Here is a 12,093-nt window from a genome sequence, read left to right on the forward strand (position 1 = left end):
TTAAAGGTTAGGGTGTTATTTTTTGTTTCCTTTGCACTGCAGTTATCTTAGCGTTTCTCTGTGGCTTTTCCGCTAGACGTGCAAACGCTCGCGTAAATGCTGATCGTTTAGGTAGCATGGTTTACGTTGATCCAGCATTGTTCAGTGTCTTGGGAAGATCCTGCTGTTGCGGAGTGTTTCTTCTTTCCAAAACCTTGAATTGCGTTCCAGGTAATTCACAAGCATCGTTAAAGCAGCAGATTGTACCTAGGGTTGCAGTTGCTGTGAGGCCAGTCTGTGCCTAAAACTGCTAAAATTGGTTATGGAAGCCATTTGGGGGCACATTCTGCCAGTTGCTGAGCAAACTTAGTTGAGCAAATCTTTGAATGTTTCTGAACATCACTTCTGGATTTGCTTTCCATGACAGCTTGCCAGAACTTTTTAGAATTAGAAGATACTTGTTTATATTTCTTAATGGATGTGTGTGTTTCTTTTCCTGCCTTGACCAAAAGACAGTAAACAAAACAGATAAGCAAGGGATGGTTTGCTAACACTTTTTCCACATAGATAGGGCTACGCAGAGACACGTAATATGTTGTCAGCTTGAGTAGTTTTGTTTAAAAAGATTGTTAGCCATTTGTATAGCATCCTTTTCATGGGGTTATTTTAGCTGTCAATAGCATGCTTTTCTTTACTCCTTTTCTAGATGGCATCTGCTGAAATTAGTACTCCTGCGCCTATGAGGATGACTAGAAGAAGAACTAAATCAATTCGTAAGCCAGAGATAATTCAGGAGTCTCAGTCTGAAGAGGTGGGACATGCAGAAACAGTGTCAGATGTCAGTGATAGCTTAGAGATGCAAATTACTAGAAATGAGAACACAACTGTTCATTCAGCGCAGTCAGTTGCTGAACCACAAGCTGATGGGGATGTGTCAGAAACAGAATCAAACTGCTCTGCTGTGTCTGGTCTTCAGACACCTTTGTTTGTAAGAGTAACAAGACGACGACAAATTGTAGTTCCTCATCAACCGGCTTCTCCTGACAAAAAAAGACGTGACAAGGCAGTTTTTCTAAATAAGTTAAGCAGGATGCTGGATGAAGATGACATCTCTGAAGCCGAGTCTTGTTCCTCTGCTGTTTCTCGTGTCCAGATGCCTGATGTTACCAGAACTACAAGAAGCAGGCAAAGCAAAAAGAAATTGCGGCCAGATACAGTTCATGAAGCCCAGAGTGAAGATATTTCTGATGCAGAGTCATGCTGCTTAAGTTCTCATATGGAACCATCCGTCGCTACCAAACGAATTACTAGAAGCATGCAAATGAAATCACAAGCAGAAAATACTAAGCAGACCGAGAAAGGAAACAGAATTGTTTCAGAAGATGAGAATTTAATTGAGGACACTGTTAAATCTGAGCCAGTAATAATTTCTGATTCTAGACCTGCTGCAGAACTTGTCTCTGCCACAGAAGATGCTTCCTCTGTCACTGAGGATAATAAAGAACCCAGTTCACCTAAAAGCAAATGTTCTTCCAAATCTGCCAATACAACCTGGAGTGAAGACGTCAAAGAAGAGGTTTTGAATGATGTGACACCCAGCAGTCTTACAAAAATGAAACTAAGTGATACTGAATCTCCAGGGGAAAAAGCAATAAAAAATACGCAGTCCGTTGGGGTAGATGATTTAGAGGAAGCATGTGGCCAAATACAAGAACAACACAGTAAAATACTTGTGAGGGAGGGGAAATTAGAGCATATGGATCTTTCTTTGACTGATTGCATGAGTCCCAAACAATTTTTAGAATCCCAAGGGCAAATGAAACCAAATGAAAGTAAAAAAATTCCGGAATGCAAAAGAGCAGATGCTGAGGCAGATGCACAGCAGTCTTTCACCCATGCTGATAAATTAAGAAAGGGTGAGCAAGCTAGTGCATCGAGCAGCCCACAAAAAGACATAGCTGTTGCACAAAGAACTGATAGCGTTGGTAGATGCGGGATGCTTGAAATCAGTGTGGACGGTGGTGAAGACCAAACAGGAGAATATGCTGAATCTGTATCCCACAGCAGTGAAAGATCAAGCAGTGGAAATGATTGTGTTGCATTATTTCTGAGCAAAGATGGAAGTGATGAATCTGAAAATAGCGATGTGGCGGACATAGATACAGTTGAAGAGAATCTGTGTTATGAAGAGGCAGATAAGAGGACTCCTTCCCTCAACAGATCTTTAAAAAACAGTCCACTGCATGCTGAAGGGCTTTTTGTAATTGATACTGAGCCTGGCATGAGTTCCAGCCAAAAGTATTATCTAGATCAGGTAGACCAAGATAACGATGCTGAAAGTAAGCATGAAGGAAGTGAAAAAGGTGAAGAATCCTCAGATCTGGAAGAGGCTGAAGAGGAATTGATAGATGAAGATGAGAAAGATGAAGATGATGATTTGTTGAAAAATAAGATTGATGTGTAAGTATCTTTTTGGGAATAACTAAAGAATCTGCATTTCATTCAAGCATATGCATAGGGTATGTACACTAAACGCTAAATGATTTGGACGTGAGGAAAAATTTCTTTACTGAAAGAGTGGTTAAACATTGGACCAGGCTGCCCAGGGAAGTGGTTGAGTCCCCATCCCTGGAGGTATTTAAAAGACGTGTAGATGAGGCGCTGAGGGACATGGTTTAGTGGGCATGGTGGTGTTGGGTCGACGGTTGGACTCGATGATCTTAGAGGTCTTTTCCAACCTTAATGATTCTATGATTCTATAAATGAGGGATTAGTCTCATCGCATTAGTCATATTGACGTGGAAAGTGGGGTTGCACAGATTATAAAATACAAGTATAGTCCATAAATTCAGGGTTTGGGTTATTTTCAGCTTTGTATGTAGCAGAACAGAACACTGAAATATTTAGGCATCTGGAGGCCTTGTATGTGTTCGGCTTAGAAGACAAAATGTGAAACTGGGTTAAACTGGTCAGGCTGACTTAATTGCTTATTCAGGTCACAGTTTTCTTAATGGTTGATTTTTTAGTTTGGATATAAATAACAAAAAGTCCAGTAAATTCCTTACACATTGCCTAATTAGATCATGCTTTTTAATCCTAAACAGTCGCATATACTTTTATGTTTTCAGTTCTTGTTGTGCTGTGAGACAGCGACACTTCAAGTGAAATCAGCCCAGCATAGAATAATTTAGGTTGGATGGGACCTCTTGAGCTCTTGTAGTCCAACTCCTGCTAAAATCCCTTTATCTGCTTTCATATGTTTAAAGCGTAATATGCTGTTTAGGTTGGATAAATAAGTCTTAATCTTCTAAAAACCTTCAGGTAGGCCAGAAGTCTTACAAAAGCTTAGCCAAGCATTCAGTGTAAAGGCATTACAGAACATCAGTCACAGTTTAATAGAAAGTTGTAAAGGGCTTGTATTAAAAAGCATTCAAGCTACAATAAGTATCTGTTGTACCTCTTTAGATATTACCACATTTCTCCATGATACTTTATAGCTTTTAAGCATTCTTGTCATCAAAAACCTCCTTTTGAATCAGCCGCAGCCATCGTACATTGTTTGCAGATACATTCCTTTGGCTGCCTGAATGAAGTAATGGAAAAAATGTGAAATATACTAGCTTTGAAATGTTTAATAACGTTATTCCTATGACCATTATACAGACAAGGACTTAAACATTCCTACTATGAATAAGAGTTGACAATATTTTTACCGCCCATATGTTTGTGTTTTTGTGGGGTTTTTTTCTCTTTAGCTAGCGAGCTTCTCAATGTATAGAAGGAGGATGCTGGTCATGAGTTCTTTTGGCAAGGTTAAACAAATTAAGAACTCGATTTTATAGAAGATAGTAATATCCAAGATAAAAATACTGCACTAGAGTTAATATGAAAGATTTGTGGAAGTAATTCCACAGGTATTGTTCTTTAATAAACTCTCACTTCATCTAATGGCATGATTTTTTTTTTCCCCCTCATCTTCTGTCACCTCTAAATTATGTATTTCTTCTAGATACTGAGACTTAAAATCATTGCAGAACTGAACCTAAGTGGGAAGAATAAGAAAAATATTTTTTCTGTTTATCTTTCTCAGAGGACAGTAGAAGGTTTAGCTGCGTGCTTGTTACAATATTCTAATCAGTAACTATTTCTCTTTTAGTTTACATCTTTCCAGCAGCATAGACCCTGGTTTGAATATCAAGAAGCTTGGAGGTTTATATATTAGTTTTGATGCAAAAAAACAGAAGCCTAGATCGAGTGTCATTAAACAACTGAAGGAGAAAACAAAGGACCAGGTAATTGTAAAACAATTAGGCAGTTACCTGTGACTACAGTTAACACAAAGATGTTAATTTAATAAGGTTGGTTTGCTTGGTTTTAAAGAAGTATCCTATTTTACGGTTTGCTGAGAACCTCCATTCTTTTTGGCCAAAGTGTGGATTTACGTTTGGTTTTAATGGTAAGAATTTAGATATATGTGACGCTTCAGAAACTGAAAAACAGTACAAATACCAGCATTATCTTGCAAAATAAAACGAAGTTGATTATGCCTGCAGTTTTGTCTAATGGTACACGAGCTGAAGGTCTGCTAACAAGATATTTAGTCCATAGCAAGAATGAATTTCAGTAAATAAAGGTCTGTGCTCTCCCTAATACAGAATTAGCAGTTTTATTTCAAAAGCACCCTTTGAGATAAAGGGAATGTATTATTTTCGTTGAGACTGTTTTCTTAGGCTCACCCATGATAGCCCTCTTTATTGTAGAGCATTTGCTATCTCACTTCTTCCAGAGCTAGCCAACTGCTTTCGGTTGTTGGCCAGGGATCTGTTTTGAAGATCCCTACTACTTTCATTGTGGATCAAAGAAGCTCAAGTACTGTATTATAATGCTTGCTTAGATTCTGCATGATTCTTTTAGTAGATTCTGTAAATATGGTAAAGCAGTAAAATTTGTATCAGTGAGATGGCTGTCTAACGTTAAAAAAAAAATTCTTACAGCTCTTGCAGAAGAGTATAATAACTCCAGATTTTGAAAAAAAGGAGTGTGTCCCACCCTTCAGGGAATCGCTTCACCAGCTAAAGAAACAGCGCAGGGTAAGTGAAGAGCTGATAGTGCCTCAAATAACAAAACAAGCTTTGGTAGAAAGCCCCATGCTGGGACTGTGTGCATATACAGGCCTCATTGGAAGTGGAGTGATAAACTACGATTTAGTGTCTTCCTTGGGCCATCCTGTGAAAAGCTGTCTTTTTAGTCACCAGGACAGTGAAGTGAAAGATAATGTGCTCAGATGGTACAAAATTAATACAGTGCTGATGACCACCTTATTGTAAGGATCATAAAATAAGCTTTTTAAAGGTACAGAGTTATGTTCTAAATGCTTTACCCGTCTTTTAGAGGGGAGAGTTCCCCGCTCTATCCTGTCCTAGTTGCTGAATGCAAATTTATTATTCTTGGTATTGCATCCCAGGCAGAGCGAGAGAAAACAACAGGTGACGGTTGGTTTGGTATGAAAGCCCCAGAAATCACAAGTGAACTGAAAAATGATCTTAAAGTTTTGAAGATGAGAGCTTCGTTGGACCCTAAGCATTTTTATAAGAAGAATGATAGAGATGGTCTACCCAAGTACTTCCAGGTAAGGAAGCAGCAGAAGGTGACATTGTACTGCTGAAGTTTTGAACAGCTATTCTTAGTCCCTGCTTATTTTGTAGGTAGCCTCTATGTTGATTTAATTTCATAGCTTAATTATTAAAGTATTTTGATTACTTAGCTGCAGTTTACAACTGCTTAACTCTGTATTACATAGTTGTATATGCTGGGTTTCTTTAATTTCAGCTGATCTCATAGTACTGAACTAAGATCTGACTTAATCCGTATTCTGAGCCCGCAGCGGACTAGATTTTCACTGCTTTTTTAAAATATTAGCCTTTTTTAACAAGCGTGTAGAGAATAATTAGCATTTATTTTCTTACTAGCTAATACAGTTTGAATGGAAACAGCTAGCTTTGTGATCGGCCAGAATTTCTGCTGCTGTAGCTCTCAGCTTTGAAGTGGTTTGCATAAAGAAAATAATTACTGCAGAAACTACAGAAACAGGCTTCCGTCTACGTACGCCTGTTTGAATAGTTAGCATGCTTGAGGAAATTGTTTTCATTTCTCAAAATACTACCACTTCACTCTAAAGGGCAGGTCTTGTTGTATGTTCTGAAGTTTCTGGGCATAGAAAAACTTCTAATGGAAGTTAAACTAAAAAAAAAAAAATTTAAAAAAAAAAAAAAAAACCTTCTAACACTTCAGACAGAAGTGTTCCACATAATGAGATCTGCGCAGGTCTGTTTTCACTACATGAAACATGTACTCCATGTATCCCCACTACTAGCCTGAGTCATCGGAACTGGCTAACACGCCGGTTGGAAAAAATGTGATGCATTCCAGGATGAAGCCCTTGTATTAGAGCTGGATTAACTGCTGTGTAGCCATCTAGCAAAACCACCACAGTGACGGGGACAGGAAAGAGTTACGATGGTCATAAGGGTTTCCTTTCCCTCCTTGGGAAGATGTTTAAAAGTTAACATCTGGATTTCTTTTATGAATGTCAGCGTTGATGCAGCAGTCCAGCGTTGAAAACCGTATAGTCTTAAAGTTCAGGCCCTCCTCTGTGCACTAAACAATGAGACAAAAAGTGACTCTGCACTGTGAAAAAAAAAAAAACAAACAAAATGGCAAAATAATCAACATCTTGCTGAACAGTAAGAATGTTTTCATTTCTGTTTTCTAGGTTGGAACTGTGGTTGATTCTCCCATAGACTTTTACCATAGTCGAATCCCCAAGAAACAAAGGAAGAGAACAATTGTTGAAGAGCTGCTGGCGGATTCTGAGTTTAGAAGGTATTTAAAAGTGGTTTTGTAATTCTAATAGCCTATGTAAGAGAGGAGTATTTTTAACTATATAATTTTTTTGTTTGTTTTTATTCAGCTTATATGGAGTTTCTTTATACTTCAAAGAAATCTTTCTCTGTTTTAGCACTGCCATTGAGAAGATCTAAGGGACAGGGGATAATTAGACTGAAACAGCGTATTTTTTTTTATCTTCATAAAAGGGGTTTATCCAACTCAGGTCATTGCTATTGGCAGCCACTCTTTAAAGAATATCAGTGTTGAAGAGAAAAACATACAGCCCTATTCTGGTTCACTTCCAAAATAAGCATCTGCGCAGGCTTACACCAAAAACCAAGGGCTCTGAATGAGTGATTTATGCCTACGCATGCACTTTTTTTTGTTGTTTAAAGACTGAATAATTTTTCTTGTCATAATTGATAGAAAAGTGCTGTCTGTAATTCTGTGGAAGTTGATACGATTTGATTTTATAAGCATGTCAGTCTGCCACCTGTCATAGGAATCAAAATTGTGCTAGAAGTCTTACTTGAAGAATATGATTGGATTAATTAATGTCCACCTAATCTACAATTACTGGAGTAGATCCCTTAGTTGATCCATTTTGATATTGGTTATTACATGATGCTAATCTGCACTTTTTTCACATGACATGTTTTCTTGGATTTGGGATTATAAGGTTAATGTTGTCAGGCTTGTAAATTAATTATTAATGTTGGGAAGGCAAGTTAGTATAGCTATTTCTTAACTAGTTTTCTGGCTTGACCTGATTTATAAGGTATTTATTAGAAGCTGTTTTTAAAAATTAATGTCTTTGAAATTTGATCAGCTAATTTATGTTGTGGCTAATTTAAGGGCTTTAACCAGATACTTTAGCATTAGTGCAGATATTTGTCAGGTTTCAGTGTCGCAATTAAAAGCCTCAGTACTGCTCAGTGTGCAGTGATCCGTTGTGGTAATTGGTGCAGGTACATAAGAATCTGTATTAGAGGAGCTAGCAACTCCTATTCAGTAAGTATATCCTGTTCGTCGTTTAGTGTTAATCTCATCTCGGTTTTCAATCTTGAGTAAGGTTGATGATCTTGAGTTTGCTGAACAGGCAGTATAAAAATGGGTATACTTTGTCCATAGTATTGTCGAAACTGAATGAGTCTTCCCACTATGAGCAGTTCGCAGTGTTTTAGAAAACTGTCCAAAATGTCATTGCGTATGCGATGAAGAACCCCTCTGGTTATGCCAAAATTAATGATTCTTCAATCAAATTAACTTCCAAAAGAAATTTACCTGCATTTATCATTAATCCAAGTGTTGATTTCCCTTTACCTACGAGTAAGTGTATAAAATCAAAGAAGCCTGACTTGGAAAACATGAGAGAACTCAGTTTGGCAAATTATATTTGTAGAGAACTTTCCATGTTATCTTTTCCTGAACTTTGGTTTACCATGCTTAAAAGTAAATTATCTATTTTGTTCAGATATAATAAAAAGAAGTATCAGGAGATCATGAGTGAAAAAGCAGCTTTTGCAGCAGGGAAGAGGAATCGGAAGAAGAAGAAATTTCACAATTAAGACTTGAAGAAAAATAACAAGCTGGAACAACTTATTTGTTATAAAACTTTTTACAGAATGCTTTGGTTGTGGTGTTTTTTTCTTTTTTAAGATTGCAGGTCATGTGCAAACTGAGGTTTAGGGAATTTCTTGCAGTGAGAATTTGGTAGGGAGCTTTATCAAATTATCAGGTATCTAAATTTAATTTAGATTTAAAAATTAAATTAATGTTTATTTAAATTAATGTTTGTGTAAAAAGATAATGATATGAAAGCATATTCGTTAAATCTGAGCACAAAATCCAACTTTGTGGATTATGGTCTTTTCAGGCTTCAGTCTTTACATCAATGAATTAGTAAATTCAGTTTAAAGTTATGTGTGTAATTCACCTTGGCACCTGTTACGTGCCAAAACAAGTTTTTCAATGTCTTGTCAGAGGTGCTGCTGGCCAATTCTGTGATAGAAGGTATTGAGAAATAGTTTGGTTGTGAAGGGTTTGTTTCAACACTGACCGTAATAGGATTGAGAATGTCCTGAATAAAGAGGATATAAATTACGTATTGTTGGAGAGATGAAATAATGTAAATATGTATTATTTATATAAAAAATTTAACAGTCATATGGTGCTTTTACTAATTTTTACCATTTGATAATTGTCTAATGGTCTTTCTGAAAATAACTTGACAGCGGGGTCCGTTATCTAGGATGTGGTGTGCAGATTGTGGTCTGGTACCTGACTTGGCGTAGTTCTTCAGGTAAATGAACAGGGTGAGTTCGGAAGGCCTCTGCTACCGTTATAGAAGCAGAGACGGCATCAGCTGGGTTCCCCTTTAGTGACGGTTCACAACCTTTTGCGATTGTCAGAACTGTTGTGGTGGTTGGTTGGTTGGTTGGTTGGTTTTCAGTGACCTGGTTATTATATTGCTGTTACAATTAGCGTAACTCAGTTACTGCCCTTAGGTAGCAGAAAAGACGGATAATAGAAGGAATAAAACTGTCACTACGTTGTCTCAGGTGGATTGGATGAGAAAGATTTAGAAGTGATTATCGGGACCAGTGGTGTAGATTGTTTTCTTACCGTAGGAACACTGAATTTTAAAGGTCGCAGATCTCAAACAAGAAGTACGCTCGTGTAGAAATTTTCTACTACTGAGAATGAGAAGTAGTTGGTTTTTTAAGGATTAGCTATTGTGCTGGAAATAGCTAAAATGAAATGAGCATCATGGTCTATATTGATCGCCAACTGAAGCTTGAAAGAAATTTTCCCCTGATCCTTCGGGGGTTTTTATGTTCTTCTGAAGCTGACCACAATGTTTTGCTACCGAAGACAGACGGGAGTGTAGATTCATTAAAAAGTCTTGACTGCCTGGAGATGAATGGTGTGCAAAGTAAAGTGAATTCATTGGGAAGTATCAAACACATACAAGTAGAACCACCTGTCCCCAAGTCTCAGCTAACATGCAGATGCTGTTCTAATAATATGTATGCTGATATCCCGATTCTCTGTAGGTGATTAAAAAAGCCAATAAAAACAACTATGGTGTCTTGTTCTCTGGATGAGACATGGAAGCGCAAAAAAATTCATACTGGACACCGAGGAAGGAAAACAAGGCACCACAGTAGTTGTCATTCTGTTGCGTCCTGGGATGTTCAGGTGCAACTCTGGAAAAGCAGTGTACAACTCTGAAAGGCCTTGAAAGAGAAATGCAAGCTTTGGTCTTACACAGCAAGCAACAGCTCCATGTCTGTTGCTCAGGCCGCTCAATAGTGAGTTGCAGAAGTTACTTCACGTACAGCATAGCTAGTGAGGGATTTGTTTTGTGTTCTGTATCCTTTCCCTTCCTTTGATTTTTCTAATGTCTTCTGTTTTGCCGCACACTGTGCCCGGCAAGCGTCCGTGTTCTTCTGTGTGAACAAGAGGTGAGGTGTACCGGACAGCGTTCGCTGGGCCGCAGGGTAGTACTTGCGGGTTGTGTTTGCCGGCTTGCCATTCAGCTGTTGCCCGAGCTTGTGCTTCAGCCTCTTTTAGTTAAGGCGCTAGTTAATGTACCTTTCCTTAACCACCAATTTTCATAAAAGCATAAATTTTCATAAATTTTTATAAAAGCATAGGCAGGTAGACTCTACCTTTCAATTAAATTTGATTGAATTCAATTAAATTTGAAATTGAAATTTGATTGAAATTGACGTTTAAGTTGCTGGGGAGACAGTAAAAACAAAATCCACCATGTGATTGCATAAATTTCTCAGATTATCTGATATCTCTGAAAAAAATACATAAAACTATTTGTGAAACACTAGCATCGTTTGAGAAACTTTGCTTATAAACGCAACTAATATTTTCTTTCAATGGCCGTCAGAAATATTTGTGTTAATTTGTAATTTTGCCTTTATTGACATTAACCATTACTAACAAGAAATTTCCCCGAGATTAAAGGGCGGTAGGTACCACGCTGGGGTTTTTTATACAGGCCCCTGTTTCTGTTTTGGATGTCACTGGAATGTTTTGTGCGGACAGTAATAATTCCTTTCTCCTGTTTCTTTATGCTCCCCTTGGTTTTGCCAGCATTCCTGGGTCTTCCTGCCCTTGGGGCAGAGACTATCCGACGGTTGTACAGCCCAGGGAGTTCACAGTCCACCTCCTAGATGTCGCGATCGAAAGGCTATAATGAAAAGGGATTAGGCTGACAGTGGCTGAGGTGTTGCTGGTGCGGTGCCACTAGTAGGCATGGTTAGTTCAGGAACAGAAGTAAAATACTTCTCGCTTTTCTCTGTCACGCTCTCATTGTTCGCAGTTCTTCCTTTTTCCTTCTTTGGGGGTCTTTAATCTTCTCTCTGCAATCAACTTAGCCTCCTTAAAACTGAAGGTATCTTCTTATCATTGCTATTTTCCATGTGATAAAACTACTTTTGACCTCTTAATTTTTAAAAAGCCCTGTCTTTATCACAGGCGCCTATCTAGGTAAGTCTTGCCAAGACTTGGAATCCTGCCGTGACACAGGTTGGAGGGACCATGAGAGCTCGTCCTGCCCAGCCTCCTGCTCAAAGCAGGGTGAGTCCAGGTTGCTCGGGGCTTTATACAATGGGGTGTTGAAAACCTACGAGGGTGGAGACTGCACATCTCCCAGAGCTCCACCGCTTGACTCCCCTCACGGCAAAAAAAGTTCTTCATATCCAGTCAGACAGAAGGATTTGACACAGGTTGGAGGGACCATGAGAGCTCGTCCTGCCCAGCCTCCTGCTCAAAGCAGGGTGAGTCCAGGTTGCTCGGGGCTTTATACAATGGGGTGTTGAAAACCTACGAGGGTGGAGACTGCACATCTCCCAGAGCTCCACCGCTTGACTCCCCTCACGGCAAAAAAAGTTCTTCATATCCAGTCAGACAGAAGGATTATTATTATTAGACTGCCTCTTTGCCTTCATGTTGCTTTCTTTTTTTAATTACTCCATAAATTTGTAGCAAGCAGCGTCTGTTCTATTTATATTGCTTGCTATAATTCTTGAATTTTTTTCTCCCAATTCTTTCGATGCATTCTGAAATGCTATATATTGTCTGTGCAACATTTTCCTCAAAACCTTCTTCATACAAATACTTTGTGGAATTGTGTCCCTATACTTTTCCACTCGGGTTCACGTTAGAATCTGTTACCCAGCCAGTATCGCGGGGGAGCTGTCCCTG

At 38.5% G+C, this 12,093-nt stretch overlaps 1 protein-coding gene across 1 annotated transcript in view; it reads left to right on the plus strand.

The window, feature by feature from the left end:
* The window catches only part of DNTTIP2 (deoxynucleotidyltransferase terminal interacting protein 2), a 10,446-nt gene extending 1,953 nt beyond the window's left edge, over window positions 1–8,493 (plus strand). The window contains exons 3-8 of the mRNA XM_009290462.2: window positions 686–2,439; window positions 4,136–4,271; window positions 4,974–5,069; window positions 5,444–5,608; window positions 6,752–6,861; window positions 8,342–8,493. Of these exons, the coding sequence (XP_009288737.2) occupies window positions 686–2,439; window positions 4,136–4,271; window positions 4,974–5,069; window positions 5,444–5,608; window positions 6,752–6,861; window positions 8,342–8,435 (2,355 nt within the window). The 3' untranslated portion in view covers window positions 8,436–8,493. The remainder of the gene's footprint in view (window positions 1–685; window positions 2,440–4,135; window positions 4,272–4,973; window positions 5,070–5,443; window positions 5,609–6,751; window positions 6,862–8,341) is intronic.
* Window positions 8,494–12,093: the final 3,600 nt, after the last annotated feature.

The sequence above is a fragment of the Aptenodytes forsteri genome, unplaced genomic scaffold, assembly GCF_000699145.1.
Source record: "Aptenodytes forsteri isolate BGI_AS27 unplaced genomic scaffold, ASM69914v1 Scaffold237, whole genome shotgun sequence".
Classification (NCBI taxonomy): domain Eukaryota; kingdom Metazoa; phylum Chordata; class Aves; order Sphenisciformes; family Spheniscidae; genus Aptenodytes; species Aptenodytes forsteri.